The 17,933-nt window shown below is 40.6% G+C and overlaps 1 protein-coding gene across 1 annotated transcript; it reads left to right on the forward strand.

The window, feature by feature from the left end:
* The first annotated feature begins 11,183 nt into the window (after positions 1–11,183).
* Positions 11,184–16,480, forward strand: grk7a (G protein-coupled receptor kinase 7a). The gene is made up of 4 exons (XM_088914434.1): positions 11,184–11,786; positions 12,110–12,547; positions 14,128–14,399; positions 16,136–16,480. The coding sequence occupies exons 1-4, from the start codon at positions 11,184–11,186 to the stop codon at positions 16,473–16,475; spliced, it is 1,653 nt and encodes a 550-aa protein (XP_088770560.1). The 3' UTR covers positions 16,476–16,480.
* Positions 16,481–17,933: the final 1,453 nt, after the last annotated feature.

Here is a 17,933-nt window from a genome sequence, read left to right on the forward strand (position 1 = left end):
TAGGTATCATCTGTTTGTGTGAAACCAAAGGATGTGGAAACCCAATGGGGGAGGGTTTTAGGGATTTAAAGGGCCTGATATCTGGGAATGCTTTGGTGAGGTTGGGAACAGGATTTTAAAAGACAGGCCTGGGAATGATTTGACGGTATATACTGTAGGTCAATCAAAGCAGAAGCTGGTGTTAAATTGTACTTTCCCTTTTAAAAAGTGACGGTAGAAGTGCCAGTCCACTTGACATGATAGCAATTTTGTCCAGGAATGCATATTTCTAAACTTAATCGTTGTTGTATTTTTTTTCTTGGTTTATTCAGTGTTTATTTGAATCTTTCATTATGAGGAGGATAAGCCAGAAGGGAGAATGGAGAGAATCTGGCTCTCCCTAACAATTTTAACTGCTCTGCTGTTCCTGAGTGTTTGGATACAACTGTATTTACTGAATTATTTTTTTTACCTTCTACCCTGGACATCATCTCAGTCTGCAGCATGGTCTGACGATTCACTACTCCCTTATTTTATTTGAATGTCAGCACTGTAGGATACCACATTATGTCTTGTAATAAGAGTTAAAACTAAAAATTCAGTTCTGTGTTATATACTCTATCTTTGATTCCTGATGTCTTAAAGCTTTTCTACGTATGTTAATACAGCTACCAAGAATGTTGTTGGGTTGTAATATGTTGTGGATTTTTATGGATAGTATTCTATTATGCATCTAAACAGTGGCATTTAATTTTTCACTTACACCAAACAATATTCAGGTACTGAAGCAATTAAAGTTTAATTTTGAACATCCCTGGAGTTGTTACTAAACTAGCCTGGCACATGTTTTTAATGATGTAACAGTATAAGTATATGCCACTAGTATTTTAGATTTCCAAAGACCTCAAGAATAGCTGATTTTCTAACATTGAAAGCACTTTATATTCTGCTTTTGGGGTCAAATGACATTGCCTCTTAAGCAGAACTTGATTGTTGTCATTGTGGTGCAGGTTATTTGGTGAGAGCATTCTCAAAAAAGATCAAGGTATTGTCCTCAACAGCACGGCTGGATAGCTTTCGTACACTCCCACAGCCCTTTGGGTAGAGATGTGCTTTCAGTGCACTTTCACATAGTTTCCACTTGTATCCTCTGGTTTGTCTTTCACTCTTCAATTTAAAGAAATGTTTATTTTGAAATCTTCTGGATCTGGAATGTTTGTCATTGCCCTTGAGGATTTTGAAAACTTGAAGCAGGGTCTCCCTATAGTGTTTTCCGTTCAAGACCGAAAAGATTCAGCTCCTTTGGCTTGTCAGTGTGGGACACTCCCTTAATCCCCAGAGTACATCTGGTTCTTCATCTCTGGACTGATTCCAGAGCAGCGGTATCTTCTGAGATGTGGCAGCTACTTCTTGTGCTTACTTAACACGTTGTTCTTGCCGTTCTAGATTGTTGTATCCATTGGTGCAGCCAGGAAAGGCACTCTTGTTGTGTACAAGTTGAGTCCTGTAGTCTCGATGTTGCCAGTTCGAGCCTGTGCTGTGTCTCTAGCATGCTGTGGCTGGAAAGGGGAGGTTCACAATTCAGCATTCTTGGTGGGGAAAGTGTGCTTCAGTCTTTCATATTACTTTGATTTAAAATGACACAATGTGTATAAGAGATTTGTTTTTAGCATAATTTATAGTATCTGTTACAATGCAATGCTGGGTGTTACCATTATTATATTTAGCAGATAATATTCCAATGTAATATACAGAGTAAAAAAAAAAAGTTACAATATTACAATTGCCAAAGGATAAAACATTAACATTATTTATTTATGGTAATGTTTTATAAGGTTTATACCATTGGTAATGGTATGTTTTTGATCTTGAATACATTTTAATGCTACTTTTCTGCTACTTCCCATTTACAAGCAGAAGCTTAAACAGGAGAGGCCAGCATTAAGAACCATTCAACATTGGTCGGATGAATCAGATTTTATATTAAATCACTGTTTTGCTACCACTGACTGGCAGATCTTCCGCGAAGCTGCCAGAAATAGTATCAATCTGTATACGGACTTTGTTACTGGCTACATCAGTAAATGCATTGAAGACGTCGTTCCCAGGATTACTGTTTGCACATATCCAAATCAGAAACCGTGGGTAAATGGCGAGATAGGCACCAAACTTAAAGCTAGGACAGCTGCTTTCAATTCTGACCATATGGATAAATACAAAAAATCCAGAAACGACCTCAGGAAAGCTATCAAAATAGCTAAATACAACTACAGAGTAAAATTAGAGTCATATTATCACGGCTGCAACACACAGAACATGTGGAGTGGTATACGCACCATTACAGACTACAAAACAAAACCCAGCTATATCGCACAACAGTCTGCCTCTCTTCCTGATGGGCTAAATTAATTCTATGCTTGGTTTGAGGTCAGCAACGCAGATCCAGCCAGGAAGATTCCAGAAATCCAAGACGGAAACCCACTGATCATATCCAGAGCGGATGTGTGTAAAGTTTTTAAAAAGACCAATCCACACAAGGCTCCTGGCCCTGATGTTATCCCTGTTCTGAAGGCATGTGCAGACCAGCTGGCAGATGTCTTCTTGGACATATTCAATCTCTTTCTAGCTCAGTCTATAGTTCCTTCCTGCTCTAAGAAAACCACCATTGTCCCTGTTCGTAAGAAACACAGAGTCAGTTGCCTGAATGACCACTGCCCTGTTGCACTCGCATTAGTTATCATGAAGTGCTTCGAGCAGCTTGTCAAAGCATACAGTACATCACCTCCTCACTACCTGACACCCTAGACCCACTGCAATTTGCGTATCGCCAGAACAGGTCAACAGAAGATGCTTTTGCCACTGCCCTCCGTACTGCTCTCTGACACCTGGATAAGAAAGGAACATACGTGAGAATGCTGTTTGTTGATTACAGCTCAGCATTCAATACCATAGTGCCCTCAAAGCTTGTCATCAAGCTCCAGGACCTGGGACTGATCACCTCCCTTTGTAATTGGATCCTGGACTTCTTGACGGAATGTCCGCAGGTGGTGAGGGTGGGCATATCCTCTACCCTGACTCTAAACACTGGAGCCCCCCAAGGCTGCGTGCTTAGCCCTGTCCTCTACTCCTTATTTACCCATTATTGTGTCGCCAGGCATAACTCAAATTCCATCATTAAGTTTGTGGACGATACAACAGTCATTGGCCTAATCACAGATGGTGAAGATGGCGTACAGGGAGGAGGTCGAAACCCTCTCTGCATGGTGCCAGGAGAACAACCTTTCTCTGAACATCAGTAAGACTAAGGAGATGATTGTGGACTATAGGAAACACCAGGAAGGAGATCACATACCTACTGTATCTATATCAATGGGACTGCAGTGGAGAGGGTCAGCAGTCAAGTTCCTGGAAGTTAACATCACAGAGGACTTAACCTTGACCCACCACACCAACATCATGGTCAAAACAGCAAGGCAGCACCTATTCTTTCTCCGCAGACAAAAAGTCATTTGGCATGCCATCACATATCCAGGCCAACGTCTACATGTGCACTATTGAGAGCATCCTGATTGGTTGCATCACTGCCTGGTATGGGAACTGCTCCGCCTGGGATCGCAAAGTACTGCAGAGGGTGGTCAGTGCAGCTCATTACCGGCTATGAGCTACCAAACATCCAGGATATCTACTCAGCTAGATGTCTTAAGACGTCCAGGTCCATTCTCAAGGACCCCAGTCATCCCAGTCACAAACTGTTTTCTCTCCTACAGTCCAGTAAATGGTACCAAAGCATTCAGTCAAAGTCCAACAGATTACGGAAAACAGCTTCTACCTCCAGGCAATAAGACTGCTAAATAGCCAACCTGCAGCTGCTTTAGCAAATCACCCGTAATGGCTACATGGACACACAGTTTTCACTGTATTGTGCACACTGCACTACTTGGACATCATATATTGCATACACCATGGACACATACAGTAGCAGCTCTATTTATATTGTTTTGTCTGAGTTTATTTTATTCAATTTCTATTACGTAGCCTTAATTTTGTGATTTTTTACCCCTGGTGAGCTCGTAGAAAATACATTTTACTGCCAGCAACTACTGCTGCATGCAGTATTGTTGTGCATTTGATAAATAAACTTTGATTGATTGATTTATAATGCAGCCCTGTTCAGCTCAGCTCTCGCCTACATCCTGCCATGACACTTACAGTTCTCCCACTGTGCAGTTCTCCCACTGTAATGTCCTGTAACTTACTGATTGTGCCTACTCACGGTAAGAGTTATCTACACATAAGTGTACAGCGTGTACACCACTGCTGTCACGCCCTCTGTAGCCAGAGGGCGCTCCTTCTCTGTCCTGTCTCTCATTTCCGGTTCTCTGTTGTCCTTCCGGTGTTTCTCTCTCTCTGGGGCTATATATTTCCGGGTCTTTCAGTCTCCTTTCGCTCAGCATTGATGTTCAGATGTCCTGAAACCCGCCTAGCACCAGGTCGCCCCACGTCCGCTACCTGAGGGCATAGTTTTCTATACAGCATTACCTGAACAGCTGAGCCTGGGCTAACCCCCATCTCACCGCTACGCATAGGGTCTATTCGCTCTCCTGCCATTCCATGGTTCGTCCTTCCCGACATCCGTAACAACTGCTCCCTATCCACACTCTTCACCGGTGGTGTTCTTGCCGTTTCATTTTGTTTGTGCAGCTCTCGCCCAGTTTGTGCTGCCCACTTGATTATCTTTTTTTAATCCTATTGTACCTGCACAGCTGTGCCATGTACATATAATTCACCTAAACGTTCTATATTGTAATTCACCCAGGATAATGGATTCATTATCACCATGGATTGTGCAAAACATATATGTACGCTTATTAATCTGAAGCCTTAATTTTTGTCTTCTTTCCTTGCTTGTTACACTATTCTGTCTAGGATAAAATAGTTTAGCACGCTCATGGGTGCAAAGTTTCTGCTGTCCTAGTGAGAGACTGACAGAAACGCTCACTGCATGTATTCAGTATTGACTACGAACAAGTAAAGTTGTTTACTTTACTTACTAAAACACAACATTTCAGCTGTGGGCTCATGTTTCAAAGCTGAAACATTGAGTTTCTTTTCTTCTCTTTTCAGCATGGAATAAAACTTTACTGGTTCCTTGAAATGTGAACACACTTGCCGTAAGTAGCACTACAGCTAATGATGATGGCACATTTTTTCTGTAACTGGGGGTCGCGTGTTAAGTTGCCTGTGAGAATCTTTGGCCCAACATAAAAAAATGAAAAAAAAAAAAATTAGGCAGTTATTGCAAAAAACACCATCTTAATTTAAGAAAAAAGGTAAATTATAAGGGCAAAAGCCACCTGTGTACAACCATTTTTTCTGCCTTTTCATCTTTTGAGAATACTTCTTTTAATGTGTTGAGTAATTGTAAACTGTGTAACAAGGCAAAAAAGGCACATCTTCTGCTCTCATTTGCTCTTCATTTCACTTACCTGATACAGTAAACATTCCTGTCAGCTAGCCATGCTTAGTTTAATATCTGAGTCTGACTTGTAGAGAAACTTCTTCAATCTTGACCACTTTGCACAACCTGTGTAAAAGCTCTATTTATATATCACAGCCGAGGGCATGCTTGATGTCTTTCTCTTCCAGTCTGACCACCCTCAGCACTTTTAAAAATGAATCAGGGAATGTTAGTGAAGAGTTTCTTGTATGGCCCCTGTTTTCCCTTTATCATCATTTCTGATGACACCACACAGGGCTGCATTTAATTCTTTCTGACAGGCTGTCTACAGTATTTATCACTGCTGGCAATTTAGCTTTGGAGTTGGTATTTAAAGGAGGGCTAAAGGCCCTTAAAGCAAATTAAAACAACCAACGCATTTAAATCGGGAGAGTAGACTCAGGACCAAACCAGGATAAGCACAGCTGCGTCAGCACACTTCTGAATACCAGGACAAAAGAAGTTTAGATGTGTTAATATTGGCAGCAGGTTAAGACTACTAAACAAGTACAGTGCTCACTGCCCTAGCCCACAGGCCAGCAGGCAGAATTGTCAGCCAATCGTTTTCCACTTTGCTTACTTGTGTAACCTGTACATTAGGCTAACCATAGCATTTTTGTACAAGAATAACTTTGAAATAGCCTATACGCAAATAAATTCTAACCTCATCAATAAGGTTGGAGCTGCTTGTTAAAAGTAGTATTTCTCTTTCCTTGGTGGGAAACAGACAAAAGACAGGATAGTTGATAACTATCTTCATATCATACAAAAACACTTACCTACTGGAACATCAATGGCCTTTCACTTGAGTCTGCTATTACCTGTACCTGATAAAACACTTATGTCACCAATTAAAACGATTCTCTCCTTTACTATACAATATTCTGTATAACATAAAATGATAATGGTTTTAATCATGTATAAAGATTTAATATGGCATTTTCTTAATTCAAGATATGACCAGAGTTGTTTCTTCAAAAAATTTTTTAATATTTTTTTAAAAATTGAACATAAAAGACAAATGAATTAGCCATTTCTGTTTGTCCAAAAAATGTTTAGGTTTTTATATATGGATTTTCTTATAACCCTATCATAGATACGTGACAATAAACCATTTAATAAACAATCATTTTTCTAGATAGAATAAAATGCTAAAACACTAGAAAGTTCAAAGTTAAGGTCACACAAACCTGTTTAAAGAATTCTGACTTTGGGGGGATGTGGATACTACCAATACACACGATTAACTGCTAATACTACTTATGTATTTTCTACTTTGTTGGTTGTTTCAGTAAATGAGCAAGATTGCAGATTACTGTGGCTGCAGTGCACAGGGCCAGTGCTTTTTAAACAGAGTAAAGAACAGATCCTTTCAAGGGTCCAAAACACAAATCGCTATGCTATTATAGTAAAGTGTCTGCCTTTGACACTCAGCGTCTCTGTAGTGCAGCTCATGCAGATACGTGCTGCTCCCACCAGAGCTGGCTATTTGGACAGAGAAAAAAAGACACTGTTACATAAGAGGATTGTGACAGAGAAGCATGGTGCATGTCAGTTCACCATTAATACACATTGTGTACCATGAGTTCTAAAGGTTACACATTCATCATTTGCTGCTAAGACATCAGGACTGTGAATGTTTCCACCCCCACTAGTACATTAATTATTGTTAATGCAGTGTACATTAGTTTACATTCACAATATAATGGTCAAACTCGAGGCCAAACTTAGTCATTGCTTAGGTTTTTTACAGATCAGAAGGAGACCTAGTTAGCAGATGGTTAAATATAACAAATGAAATGAATGAGTGCCTTGAGACTAAAAAAAGCACTGTGGTCAGTACTATTCAAGATAATGTGGAGTTATTACAGTTTATAAAAGTAATGCGGTCAATCTCATTCTAAAGAAATTTATTCTACCAATGTTTCATGGGAAGATCAAGGTCAAGCCTTTGAGTAGAATTTCCTTATGGTTACATTGGCGAATATTGGTATCTTACAGCTGAAGATTATGTACAGCCTGTTCTTGTTTTGAAGACCGAGTATAGTACCTGGGAAAAGTGATGCAGTACCTAAAACATAAAAGGATGCCTTGATGTTGCCTGGACCTTTCACTCCGATGTAGGTTGTGTACGTGTGTGGATTTTCAAACCAGGGTCTATTTGTACAAGTGAGCGCCTTCATTAGATTGAATTCAGTGTCATGTTGAGTACTGGCAATTGCAGAGACTGGGGTTAAAGTGATCAGGGAGCCCCACAGCATTCATTGTTACTACAGTCCGGAACAAACAAAAGTGATGCATTAGGCATCATTCGAGTGAGGGCTCTTAATGCACTGTGTTGATGTCAGCCTGCCAACCATTCAGCAACTAAGTATAAAACTTTATTGGTGGTCTGCTTTCCGATTCAATAGGAGCAAAAATAGAAAGCCATGGCAAACCAGACAGACTCTTCTCCTTGTTGTTATCAGTGATTGTAGTGCAGGGGTCTCAAAGGATACAGTGGAACAGGTTTTCTAGGGCCTGCTTAAATCATTAACAGCTTAAGGACGTAAAGAGAAGGGTTAAACAGGTTCGCATTGGTTTATCGTTTTATAAGGGGTAGAAAACCAGGATTGTGTTTCTTAACGGGTTGAGGGACTGTTGCTGTATTGTGTTTAGGTTATGTTAGGAGTTCTCACAATCTTCCAGTATGACCGCTACAGTGCATTATCTTCTCAAAGGAGTTACAAACAGATGAATAAAGAAAAAAAAAAAAACACGGTCTAACCAAGGATGATGTGTACCCTAAGATATATAGGTCTCACAAGCTGCAGCCTGTTCATTTTCACTGCCATTTTTGGAGGAACACCACTGCATTGCAGAGTAACTATGGAGGCAGATTTGTAGCTATTCTTGTAGCAGAACTGCCTATTTCTCTGAGACACCCCCTGATGCAGAATGATGATACCCAGAGCTCAGGTGTTCCACACAATAAAATTGCAGGAATACCTAATGGTTTTGTACCTAATGGTTTTGTGCAAATTGACCTTCTGCTATGCACAATGACTTTGGATATTAAATATAAAACACAAAAAATATATGAATAGGTGATGAAAACATAACCCATGAACTATACCTCTCTGATTATCAAAGTATTCAGTGGTTAAGAATATTGAAATAATTGAAAAGGACAGAAAAGCTCCAGTGAAAAGTTCATAGTTAAGGTATAACAGTGTTAAGCACTTTCTTTCAAAGGCAGTCAATCCTCTCCATGTCTAATTGAACATTTTTGAAGGAGGAAAGACTTCTGATTTAATTAGCTTAACCACCCCTCTGCAGAATCACTTCTTGGTGTTTTTTGGTCACTTTTCATAGCTTGATCTGCATATTTCAATAGTCACTACTGCAAATCTGTAATAAATTTAGGGGGTTGCTTATTTTTTTACTACATTTGTCATGTATGTCTTTATATTTCCAACGAGAAAATAGTACAGTGCATACAGTAGGATTGTTTAGACTTGATATTATTGATTGGGAGCTGGATGGATTGGTTTGGGACACATCTGGGTAGATGCTTAATGTGGACTCTCATGATTACTTATGACCCTGACCTTGTCTCTTTCCCAAGTGTTTAATGATGTTTTCTAATTGATAGATTTGTGTGCATAAGCAGCATTGTGAGGAGGCATTGTGAGAAGGGCAGGGCCGAAATCCAAATCCTGGAGGATGGCAGGCAAATGTTTCACCATGTTCACACAAGTTTATTTTGAAAGCTGATTGTAATGAATTGATTAAATTAATCTGTATTCCCACCACAGTTGGGCATGTGCATAGAAGCTGGCTGCCTCTTACACTCATGTGATATAGATATTTTTACTGTTTTTTTATCATTCTCTCCCCTGGGTATGTTTTTGTCTGTTTTCCGCACAATTCTGAAAAAGTGAAAGTTTGTTTGTTTTGTACCATGTGCCTCATTTTGAAATCTCATAGCTAGGGTTCACCTTTGCTACATCTAAGATTCAGCCAGTCAAAAGTGAACATCCAACTATTTTCTAACCACTTTATCCAATTCAGGGTTGCAGGGGAGCTTGAGCCTATCCTGGCCAGCAATGGGCAAAAGGCGTGGTACACCCTGGGCAGGACACCAGTCCATCACAGGGCACCAACACAAACACGAGGGCCAGTTTTTCCAGAAGCTAAATGACCTACCAGTTCGTTTTTTGGCTGTGGGAGGAAACCAGAGCACCCATAGGAAACCCACGAAAACACAGGGAGAACATACAAACTCTACAACAAGTCCTGAATTGAACCCAGGGCCACTGCACTGTGAGGCAGAAATGCTAACCACTGCGACACTTTGCCACCCACAAATGTATTTACTAAATGCATTTAATTTTTTATTTTCATTACATTAAGTCCTGTGGGAGGTCACTCGAATTCTCTTACTTCATTGTAGATTTCAATTAAAAAAGTTTTCTCCATATACATTGTTTTATGTGCATTTAGAATTTCCTTGTTCTTTATAAACCATTGCAGAGAGAACTTTTGGCATGCCTTGTGCTAAAAGGTATTTCACAATGATTTGTTTTGTTAAAAAAATATGGTTTAAAGAGTTTTAATTATCAGTTCTGCAGACTCTATTTCTATGACATTATGGATCATAATAGTCTTCAATATGATTCTTGAGTGTAAACCAGTGCTCTATATTTTTAAATAATAATGGTAGGTTTGTGTCATAAACAAGCAGTGCATTTTTAGTAATTATTTTAGATTAATGTTGTTTAAGATTAAGTTTTTCAGTTTTTCTAACTGCAATTGTAAATTCATCCATTTTCTAACCACTTAATTTCATTCAGGATCACGAAAAAGCCGGAGTCTTTCCTGGCAAGCAACGGGCACAAGGCAAAATACACCCTGGACGGGACGCCAGTCCATTGCCAGGCAGACATACACACATGCATTCACACCAGAAGCCATCTAACCTCCCAGTATATGTTTGGACTGTGGGAGGAAACCGGAGCATGCAGAGCAAATGGACACAAACACGGGGAGTTCATAGACTATACAGTACATATGCAGATAGCATCCCCAGCCCAGAATTGAGCTGAGAACTCCTGTGCTGTGAGGCTGCCATTCCAACCACTGTACCATCATGCCACCTGCAATTTAAATCATTGATCAATATTCTCGATTGCACTTAAATATTTTAGTGCAATCTAGATTTGAAGACAACAAAGGAATTTGACCCCCTAGGGTTTTGGCTCAGGGATTAGTAGCACAGTGCAGATGGTTTAATTTAATCAATATGATCTCCAAAAGTGGTCAAACAAACATGGTCAAGGATGACCTATAGATATGATCAGCTTTTACAGAGGAACCCACCAGTGCTTTTATGATCTCACTCTGTTCATGTTTGGAGAAATGAATCTATCTTTTATGCTATATTCAAATTTGTTGGTGCTCAGCTGCCCACTAAACATAGAATGTTGAAAGCTCCTTAGTGGAGAAACCTCTTATAAGTTCCTTTCCATGAATAGCATACCTAAAGATACTTAACGAAAATCCTTCTGAGGTATTTAATACTAAATGAGTGATTACTTGAGAGCTAAAGCGACTCTTTCTCTCCCACCAAGCGTCAGATCAGCATAGTCGCCCCAGGACTCTGACAGAGATATACAGCACAGTGCATTTTAGCTTGCTAAGTAGAGTACAATCAAAAGCAGCCAAAATGTGTGACATGGGAGGACTAGATAACTTGATAGCCAACACTGCTTACCTGCAAGCCCGGAAAAGTGGGGATGGTGACACAAAGGAGATGCAAAAAAGGCGGAGGAGCCTGTCTCTTCCCAAGCCCGAGCAGTGTGTGGAGCTGCGGCAGAAGACCGAGATTAATTTTGAAAACCTGTGTGAGCAGCAACCCATAGGGAAAAAGTTATTCCGGCAGTTTACAGCAACCGTTCCTGAGTACCAGGTGGCTATTGATTTCTTGGATGAGCTCAATAACTGGGATCTGGCAGAGAGCACCTCCAAAGACAACCTCCGCCAAAACATCACCACCAGCTTCCTTAAGCCAGGCTCCAAAAACTTCATTGCCTACCTGCGTGCAGAGCTGGCCGAGAAGTGCAAAAACGTCACCGAGAAAGATTTTGAAGAAGTCATGGAAAAGGCCAAAGAGGAGACAAGAAACTTCCTCAAGGGAAACGCATTTGACGAATATCAAAACAGCCCCTTCTTTGAAAGGTTTCTGCGGTGGAAAGTGTTTGAACGCCAGCCCATCACAGAGAAATACTTCTATGAGTTTAGGATTCTGGGAAAAGGTGGTTTTGGTGAGGTAATGATGGTCTATCTTTGTTATCCGCTGTAGTATACACCTTGCACTATCTGCAATATGAAATTCTGGTCTGATGTTTCTTACAAATGACAAATTTTCTACAGATTGCATGTTTCACAGCCAGTGAGTCCTAAATGTATCCCCTTGGGTAGTGGAGAAATTTCCATTTATGATACTCATTGGCAACAACAGATTTTTGTTAAATGCCAAAACATAGAAAGAAGATACTAATTATAATGTAACCTGAAATAAAAGGGCTACTGTATTTCAGGAAATAAATACTCCTGATGTTGGGACCACGTTTCTTTTTCTTTCTTCTGCAGGTCTGTGCTATTCAGGTCAAAGTGTCTGGGCAAATGTATGCCTGTAAGAAACTGGACAAGAAAAGGCTGAAAAAGAAAAAGGGGGAGAAGATGGCACTTCTAGAGAAGGAGATTCTGGAGAAAGTCAACAGCCTCTTCATTGTCAAACTGGCGTACGCGTATGAAACCAAGAGCCACCTGTGTCTAGTGATGAGTCTTATGAATGGAGGGGATCTGAAATACCACATCTACAATATCGGAGAGAGAGGCATAGAGATGAACCGAGCCATCTACTACACAGCCCAGATAACCTGTGGGATGCTGCACCTTCACTCCATAAACATCGTGTACAGGGATATGAAACCAGAAAATGTGCTCTTGGATGACAACGGCCAGTGCAGATTATCTGATTTAGGTCTGGCAGTGGAAATTAAAGAAGGAAAATCAGTCAATCAGAAGGTAAGTAGAGAGCAGGCTTCACTCACTCCAACAGTCATCAGTATCAATCTACTTTACTCTTAATGCCAAAGGATTTGTCCTCACTGAGGGCCTTACTAATGGCCTCTTCATTACACAACAGATGTGTGGTTACTTATTTTTCATTCTATTTATAGGCTTAAGCCCTTATATATATTTTACATTTAATGCAATATTTCACCCTTACATATTTTCATTTTCAAATGAGGCTATAGCCTAAACATAAAGTTTGGTGATTAAGCCGAATGTTTTTGTTTTACAGTAAATTGTGATTTTGAAGATAAAACTGCTAAAACATAATCTGATTGTGCTGCTCTTGTGTTAACTGGAAAAGGATACAGATTAAACCTACTATACCATCTTTCCATCCCTAGAGGAACTAGAATTTTTATTTCATTGGTGAATGGTATTGCCCTGCCATACTGTACATTGATACAAATTAAAACTGACAAATGTACTGTATACTCCCACAGCATTACATACCTGAAGAACTACTTTACTGTGGTTTTCTGGGCTGCGACACAAATAAAGAATGAAGCTGCTCGACAGTAATGTGCTTTAGTAAATGTTATTACATGAGATTACTTTCTTCAGGATAATTAAATTGCTATTGAACATAAACATATAGAAGTACAAGCACTTCTGCTTCACACATTCACGTAATCAACAGACTGCACCCCTCACCAACAGTGTCATTATGGTTAGAACACTGAAAAGGAAACAGTGTTTTGACAGTTAATCTAATTATCTAATGCTCTCCTACAGCCCAAGCCAAGCAAGTACGACATTGCTGGCTTTGTGAACATAATCTTCTTTAGCAGGCATTGCCTAAATCTGTTTCAATCAGATAGTCGTAAAAGCAGGACCTTTATTGTAGTTAGTCTAACTCAAACCAGTTACATTTCTTTAATTAAATCCTAAAACCATTTATATTTTCTCTGATGAAATATAAATTTGAATCATGGTGAAGTAATAAGGCCCTTAATAGGCCTTTGGCACGTTGAGGCATCATCTTCTGTAGAAGTGCTGCTCTCTTTAGACGGATGAAGATGGGCTCAAACAGACAGGAATCCCTTTAGGAGAATCTGATGCATTCACTGTTGGAAATTGGAGCTCTTTTGCCAATCCCCAGATGTGACCAATCAGTGAGCCCAAATGACACCACACGCAGTGGAAAGTGAGGACATTGCAGTCCTTGGCTGGGTCTGAACCCCAGGTAGAGAGAAGAGATATATCTGTTTCTGCTTTGTCAAAGCAGACTACTTGCTTGCCAAAGCTATAGTGACATGGTTCATCCCCAATTCACTACAGTACCACAGCTCTGCCACACTTGGCCAGTCTCTACACAAGAACCCCACTGAGCTATATTGATGGTCCTTCTGTTTTACATTTGTTATCATGACAGAACGTATCCATCCAGTACGTACAGTATGTAATTCTCAGTAATCTCTTGAACAGAGACCTCAATAATGAAAGATGCACAAGCTGAAAGGCACCCAGCAAATAAAATGCCCTATTTTTTTTATTTTTACACAACTTCCTCTTTATTTTTAATGGAGTAGGCTGGCACCAATGGATATATGGCCCCAGAGATCCTGAAGGAAGAAGATTACACCTATTCTGTGGACTGGTTTGCCCTAGGCTGCAGTATTTATGAGATGGTGGCAGGCCGGACTCCTTTTAAAGACTTCAAGGAGAAAATTAACAAGGATGAAGTCAAGAGGAGGACCCTGGAGGAGGAAGTGAAGTATGACCACCCCAAGTTTGATGAGCTCACCAAGGACATATGCAAACAGTTTCTAATGAAGAAAGTTGAGGACCGCTTAGGATGCAGGTATGTGCCCTGGAGCCAAAATGGGTGTTTTGCTAAGTTTCCTTCCACCATCTGATATGTGCATTTCAAATTTTATGTGGCCAAAATAAAAAAAGAAATTACTCTTTAAGAAGATGAAGATTATGTGGTTTTCAAATAAAAACTCACTAACCTCTAAAGCAAATTGAATAGCACAACTATTGACCCACTCTCTGAAAAGTATTGAGGGGGAATGTAGCTCTTGCTATTTAGTTATTGATTTTTTTTCCAACTTTATAGGGCAATACTTACAAAAGCAATGAGGAAAAATGTAGAGGGGCTTACTTTTTTACAGCTTGTCTTGGACCAGCTTGTCTTGGGAGAAGGTACATATATTGCAATGGGGGAAGGAGGAGTAGGGGAGTGGGAGAAGATGGGAAAGCTTGTTCCCACTGTGTTCCTGAGGATGAGGAGTTGCTTCTGCTACCCTGGCTAGAGCAAGAGGAGGATGACTGTAGGCCTTGATGGAACATGAGAAGGCCAGAACCTGAAGTTGGAACTATCTGAAGTCCCCAAGCTTGAAGACAGAGATCCCCAAGAGCCGCACCAGGTACCCCAACCAGAAGCATGTCAACCTTCCACCTGGCTTACGCCTACAAGTGGAAACTACATGGAAGTGCTTTTTAAACCTAGAAAAGGAGGCACTTCTTTACCTGAAGGGTTGGGGTGTATGAGTCTGGAACAAACTATGCAGACATGCTGTTGAAGGCCAATGTTGTTGAAGAAATGGCTGGAAGAGATCCTTGAATCAGTTCACTTCTAACTACCAAATGGGCATAATGGGCCAGTGGCATCATCCTCTTGTTTGTAACTATTCTTATGCTCACTGTGGCCAGCTCACCCCGTTTCCCTGAAGCTGGGAGCCCCTCTCTGTGACATAGACTGTGGACGCTGGCAGCAGCTGCCACTCGCTCTCACTCATTCTTCCAGCCTGTGCTCCCCCTTCTGGCGTAGTGGTGTAGCTGCAGCAGGGCTCCCCTCACTGGACCAACAGTCATACCTCGGCATCATCCTTTTGCAGGGGGGTGGCAACTTCTCCTCCTTCTTCTCATGCCCCTCTTCAAGACTGGGGGCATCTTTGCCTTCTGCCTCCAATCTTCCTCAGGCCAAGGTAGCAGTAGCAACTCCTCATCCTCCTTTCTCTCCCAGTGTCTGAAGCAAGGCAGCCCTACACTGTTACAAAGTCAATTCTTAGAACCAATGAATATTTTTTTTAATTTCCCACCTATCAATTACTTTAAAACACTGAAAGAATTAAAGTGGTCATGCTCCATTCTCAAATATGCATGACTGTCCTTCTGCACTAAGCTTTATTTTAAATAAGCTGAATTCAGACATCATAGTGCTCCTGGTTTTACAGAAAGCCAGGTGTACTACACCTGTAGGTATACTTTATAATGCTATAAATACAAGCCTGGCAGCTCATACTTACAGTAAGTGTTAGGAATTTATTTTATAAAGTATCTTAAATCAGCTGCAATTTCTTGACTCTGAAACTTCTGTAATCTGTAGTGCAGTGTGGGTCAAGAGGCGTAAAGATTAGTGAAGATTCTCTTCATGTGTGGTGCAATCACAAAACCCTCAAACTGAATTTCGGAACGTGATTCACAAGTTGTGAAGTTTTTCGTTTTCTCTTTCAAGTGACAATACGTTATCTCTTTCGTAATGAACAATGCAAAACATCTGTGAATTAATTCTTGATTTATTTTATTCTTCAGAGGGACAAATGATGATCCAAGGAAGCACGCATGGTTTAAGTCTATTGTCTTCCAGCGTCTGGAAGCTGGGCTCACTGACCCACCCTTTGTGCCAGACCCCTCTGTTGTGTACGCAAAGGAGATCGGAGACATTGCAGACTTCTCCGAAATCCGGGGGATAGAGTTTGACGACAAGGATAAGAAGTTCTTCAAGAGGTTTGCCACTGGGGCAGTTTCAATCCCGTGGCAGGAGGAAATGATAGAAACGGGATTGTTTGACGAGCTCAATGATCCCAGCAGGAAGGAGTCGGTCGCAGGAACAAATAGCGAATCCAAGTCAGGTGTATGCGCACTCCTCTGAAAGACGTAACGTCAGGAACACACAAAAACTTATCACAGCACTATGTCTCTTCTGGGTTATCTAAAGACTCTGAGTAGGAATCTGATCGGGCCTGTCTCCTGAGTCTGCCTGGGTGGACCCTAAACAAATGCGCAAGGGATAACTTGTCTGAAGGTGAAACGGGAGCGCCACTTGAGAGCAATGCCCATGAACAGAAAGCCTGCGGAAATCTTCCAGATGCGTAGTTGTGTAGTTCACGAGTCTAACAGAAGAGGGAGACAGAATCTGTGTGTTCTTAATGCTTAAATGCGAGGCAAAATGTGGATTCTGAAATGCAAGCACTGCTTTGCAACTCCTTGATGCTCTGTTTGATCTCAATCTCAGATGCTGAAATCTGATAATACACAGCCTGCTCCTGGATAGATGGGCTCTCTGCTCCCTAAAAAGTTAAACTCAACGCAAATATGCTGATAAATGTATGGTATTGGTATAGCATTGTACTGATGATTCAGAAGTGTAATGCAATGCTAAGACTATACATGTTATTTTTAACAAAAAGCAATACAGAACTGGAATTTGGTAATTTTATTGACATGTTTGAAAATGGAATACTTAGAAAACCTTCACCTTCTTCACCATCTTCAACAGTGGTATTTACTAATTTACAAAGTATATCAAATACCACGTTCATTTGAAAATCAATAGAAAGCCATGGAACTCCAGCCATGGAGCAGTATATACTGTATATTTAAAATAATTGTCCATACCCTTTTTCTGAAATATCTTAATGAACTAGAAAACTATTAACTAATTAGTTTAATGAACTAGCAAAGGTTCCTCACTTGCAGTTATGTGTTTAATAAATACATTACACTTAAGATAAGATGAGATCACTTTTTTAGACGTATACAATTTCTTGCATTAGGAATTTGTCTTTTCACATACCCCAGCTTGCTCTCCATGAGACACACAGGCACACAGACAGGGAGAGAGAAGCTTGGGGGGCAGAGCACAGGGTCAGCCATTTATACGGCACCCCCAAAGCAGTTGGGGTTAAGGGCCTTGCTCAGGGGCCCAGTGGAGTAGGATTCCTGTGCCGGCTGCAGGATTTGAACCTGCAACTTTTTAGCTACAGGTGCAGATCCTTAGCCACAGTGCCACTGCTCTTAAATTACTAAATGCAATTTTTGGAGATGAAGACTGTCAGTGTTTATGTCTACAAATGTATTAATGTTTTAACATATTTAATGCCATTCATTTTATGTATATTCATGCACCAAGTTATAAATGTGTGGTTTCCATTCACATTTGAATATTATTAACTTCATGAATGATGAGCTAAAGCACTAGCTCAAGAGTAGGCTGAGCTCTAAGTTCCCGGGTTCGAGCCTGGTCATGCCACTTGCTGACTTTAACCAGGATTCCCCAAGCAGTGGCCAACAACTGTCCCCAGGGGTAGGGTAGGGATTAGTCAGCCAG

This window comes from Atractosteus spatula, chromosome 4 (genome assembly GCF_055471065.1).
Source record: "Atractosteus spatula isolate fAtrSpa1 chromosome 4, fAtrSpa1.hap1, whole genome shotgun sequence".
NCBI lineage: Eukaryota > Metazoa > Chordata > Actinopteri > Semionotiformes > Lepisosteidae > Atractosteus > Atractosteus spatula.

Excerpts from the sequence above, each read along its gene's own strand:
- grk7a (XM_088914434.1), top strand. The coding sequence starts at position 11,184 with ATGTGTGACATGGGAGGACTAGATAACTTGATAGCCAACACTGCTTAC. Across the intron at positions 11,787-12,109 it reads GAAAAGGTGGTTTTGGTGAG|GTCTGTGCTATTCAGGTCAA; the intron begins GTAATGATGGTC and ends TTTCTTCTGCAG. Across the intron at positions 14,400-16,135 it reads GAGGACCGCTTAGGATGCAG|AGGGACAAATGATGATCCAA; the intron begins GTATGTGCCCTG and ends TTTATTCTTCAG.